Source organism: Paracoccidioides brasiliensis, assembly GCF_000150735.1.
Source record: "Paracoccidioides brasiliensis Pb18 unplaced genomic scaffold supercont2.4, whole genome shotgun sequence".
NCBI classification, from domain to species: Eukaryota; Fungi; Ascomycota; class Eurotiomycetes; order Onygenales; family Ajellomycetaceae; genus Paracoccidioides; species Paracoccidioides brasiliensis.
In genome coordinates, this window is record NW_011371361.1 from 2,387,726 (window position 1) to 2,390,981 (window position 3,256).

The following is a 3,256-nucleotide window of genomic DNA, read 5'->3' on the forward strand; positions in this document are numbered from 1 at the left end:
TGTCTCATATATAACATTTCACTATTCTTCTTCTCTCTTGGGCGGTATTGTGTCAATTGAGGGCATCTTGACCTCTCAAAATAATTCTGGCAAGACGGAACCAAACCTGTTCCAGTAATGGAGCTCGACAACATATATATGCTATCTTTTAAGCTATTATTGTCAGTTCGCCTCACCCAGATAACTTCCAATTGGCTGTCATGAACATTGACGACGGCATGAAGATCATTGAGAATCCGTATTGCAGAGGTGAACTTCTACTGACGTCTAGCATGGAATAACTAGTCTTTACCGTTATGTACGTCTCGTTGTTAATTTAATCGCCGTTTGGACTTTCAAGCCAATATTCCCAGCAGAGAATCCAACGTTGACATCTCAAGACGCCACGATTATTATACCTTCTCTGCTGGGCTACGGAGATGAACTGAAAGTGACCCTTCGATCCGTCCTTATTAACGAGCCGTTCCAAATTATTCTCGTAACAATTGATAGCAATAGGGGGAGCGCGGAGAAAATGCTTAGGACAATGCCCGCATCAAAAACTCGGATCCAACTGCTTAGCATCCCAAAACCAAACAAAAGACGCCAAATGGTGCGGGCTATTCCCGAGGTCCAAACAAAAATTACGGTATTCGTGGATGATGATGTTAGCTGGCCACCAAGGGAGCTGGTATGGTTATTGGCTGTTTTTGAAAAGGACCCTATCTATGGAGGAGTAGCAACATGCCAGAGGCTAAGAGGATCAGGCTCATCACTGTTCTCCATAAAGCGGGTGTGGGACTTCCTAGGGGCATTGTACCTGGAGCGTAGGAATTTCGATTGTGCTGCGACAACGCATGTGGACGGAGGCATGCCCTGCCTCTCTGGACGGACCTCTGCTTACCGGACCAAAATCCTTCAGGATCGGGACTTCACCTACAACTTCACAAATGAGGAGTGGTGGTTTGGGAAATATGAATTGAATGCGGATGATGACAACTTCCTGTCGCGCTGGATGGTAACGCACGGTTGGGAAACATATTTCCAATACCATCCAGAGGTGGAAATCCAGACGACGCTCGAAAGCAACTCTAAGTATCTCAAGCAATGTGTTCGGTGGTCCCGGAGTAATTGGCGGAGTAATCTCACAACCCTGATTCAGGAGCAAGTCGTTTGGTAGTAAGTTACTGGCATCTCCTTGGTTCTAGCGTCATTTCCTGCGTTCTCCTTCAACAATTTCTCATTCTATCTCCTTCTGGCGTCCGTGGGATTTGGTCCTGTTTTATACCTGCAAACTGCAACTTCGGTAACGACACCCACGAAGCCATTGAACTTATAAAATGATGGGCACTTTTATTCCATTTTTCAACTTACCTCTTTTTTTCTTCTTTTTTTCCATTTTTCTTTCTTTCTTTTCTTTTCTTTCTTTCTTTCTTTTTTTTCTTTCTTTTTTCTTTTTTTTCTTTTGCTTTTTCCGTGTTGTGCGGGATTACGTCGTATTTTGTTATGTTGTTATGTTCTTTTTGGTTTTTGCTTTTGTTGGTTATTCTGAGGATTGAGCAGTCCTAGTGGCTCTAGCCCCGGCAATTCGCGCAATCAATACTGTTGCTCCTTTCTGGAGCTTCTGCAGTGAGGCTTGATAACTTGGCCCATCCCTGTCACGATGAACCATAATAATTAGACCAGAGGGCTAACATAGAAGGGTCCGTGTGTTGAACTACTCTCACATTAGCCGCCAACCATGGAGCACCTATGCTGTCTATCTGACCACCCTGTCGCCGCCAGCCTTGGTTGGAGATTTGGCCCTTGTGGTATTCTGCTACTATGGCACAAAGGATTGGGATGAGTGCTCTCGCATGTTCACACTGAAGGCTTTGGCTCTATGGATGTTCGTTAGTAAATTTATCAAGCTCCTCGGTCACTATATTCGAAATCCAGCCGATTTTCTCCTTTTACCCGTGTCAATACTGTTCGGATATTTTCACGGCCTGATAAAGCTCTACGCTGCTTTTACACTTGATGTGGTAAGTCCGCTTTTCTCATATGAGTATATTTTTCCAAGGAAGCTTTGAATAATGCCGTTTGGGCCAAGATGGTTGCACTTGTTCTGGACCTTTCTTTACCTTTCTGGGAACAGTACGTTTGCTTGCCCACCCTGTCAATCTCTGCTCAAGATTGTGGAGTTTGGGCCAGGTGGGTTTAGCGTTTGGTTGGCTCAATGCTCAGCTCTCCGTCACAAGCAAGCACCATAATAGTTCTCTACCTCCGACTCGTCTTTTTCAGTGTTGCGTACGAATTGCGGCCAAGTTTTTCCCAAAAACAGACGTATCTGTTACTATGCCTATGTTTCAATCACTGACATAAACTGCGTTGATGCGTTTTTTAGACCACATGGGGCACCCGCGATGGTGCTGATGCCAGTGATTCAGAACGCATGCGGGAAAAGCCCCGAAGATGAAGGTTACAAAGAGGTAAAAAGCCTCTCTATTTCAACACTCAAAACAAAAATCTTTGCTCAGTGATATCGGACCTGGCTCCACCCTTTTAGTTACAGAACCTGCAGGTAAGAATTTTCTGGTAGCTGGTGGATAAAACACATCGCTGTATCAAAGAATTTGATACTGACATGATTAGTTAACGATTCTCCACTTTGTTATTCTGCGAATCTACTGGCCCCTCTTGTTGATTGTGGGCCGCGGGATGATACCACGCCAGATCATGCAAGATGCCAAATCTGGCCGCAACGATTTTCTTTATCCGAGCGGCGATGGAACCTCCAACAAATGCACGATACTTTTCCTTATCTCTTTCAGGTTGGCCTACCCGTTCTATAATCGGTCTCATTTCGGACCAAAATCAAGCCACCTTCCAACTCACCGCAATTAGGTAATCTCCACAATATTTAACTCGACTCTTTTATGCCCGATTTTATTTGTCAGGCGATACCCCTATTTCATTGTTTGTTGCAAATCGGTCATCTCCAAATGTTTTGCAAATCATCACTTGCTACATTTTTAATCAGTAAAAGCGTCAAAAGTCATCGATATCACGAATCTTATTTTTTACGAGTTCGCCAAATCACGAAAACTCAGAAAGACAAACACCCTGGTAATTCTAATAGCTGAGAATTGGGACTTCAGCACCACAGCACCCCCTTTTATTACTTTTTCTGTGTTTTGTTTCATATCTTTCTCTTGTCTTTTCTCTCGCTTTCCAGTTGGAATGAACTGCATGACTTCCGTCCAGGAAACAGTAATCTTAATATCTCGCGCAGATT

General features: G+C 43.9%; 2 protein-coding genes across 2 annotated transcripts; one reads left to right on the forward strand and one right to left on the reverse strand.

Moving 5' to 3' along the window:
• Positions 1-200: 200 nt before the first annotated feature.
• On the forward strand, positions 201-2,437 carry PADG_04274 (uncharacterized protein; the record flags this gene model as incomplete). Its single annotated transcript, XM_010761093.1, has 4 exons — positions 201-249; positions 354-1,158; positions 1,712-2,003; positions 2,366-2,437. 4 exons carry the CDS (start codon positions 201-203, stop codon positions 2,435-2,437), a joined length of 1,218 nt encoding a protein of 405 aa, XP_010759395.1.
• Positions 2,438-2,613: 176 nt separating this feature from the next.
• Positions 2,614-2,823, reverse strand: PADG_11734 (uncharacterized protein; the record flags this gene model as incomplete). Its single annotated transcript, XM_010761660.1, has 1 exon — positions 2,614-2,823. One exon carries the CDS (start codon positions 2,821-2,823, stop codon positions 2,614-2,616), a length of 210 nt encoding a protein of 69 aa, XP_010759962.1.
• Between the last annotated feature and the right edge of the window lie 433 nt (positions 2,824-3,256).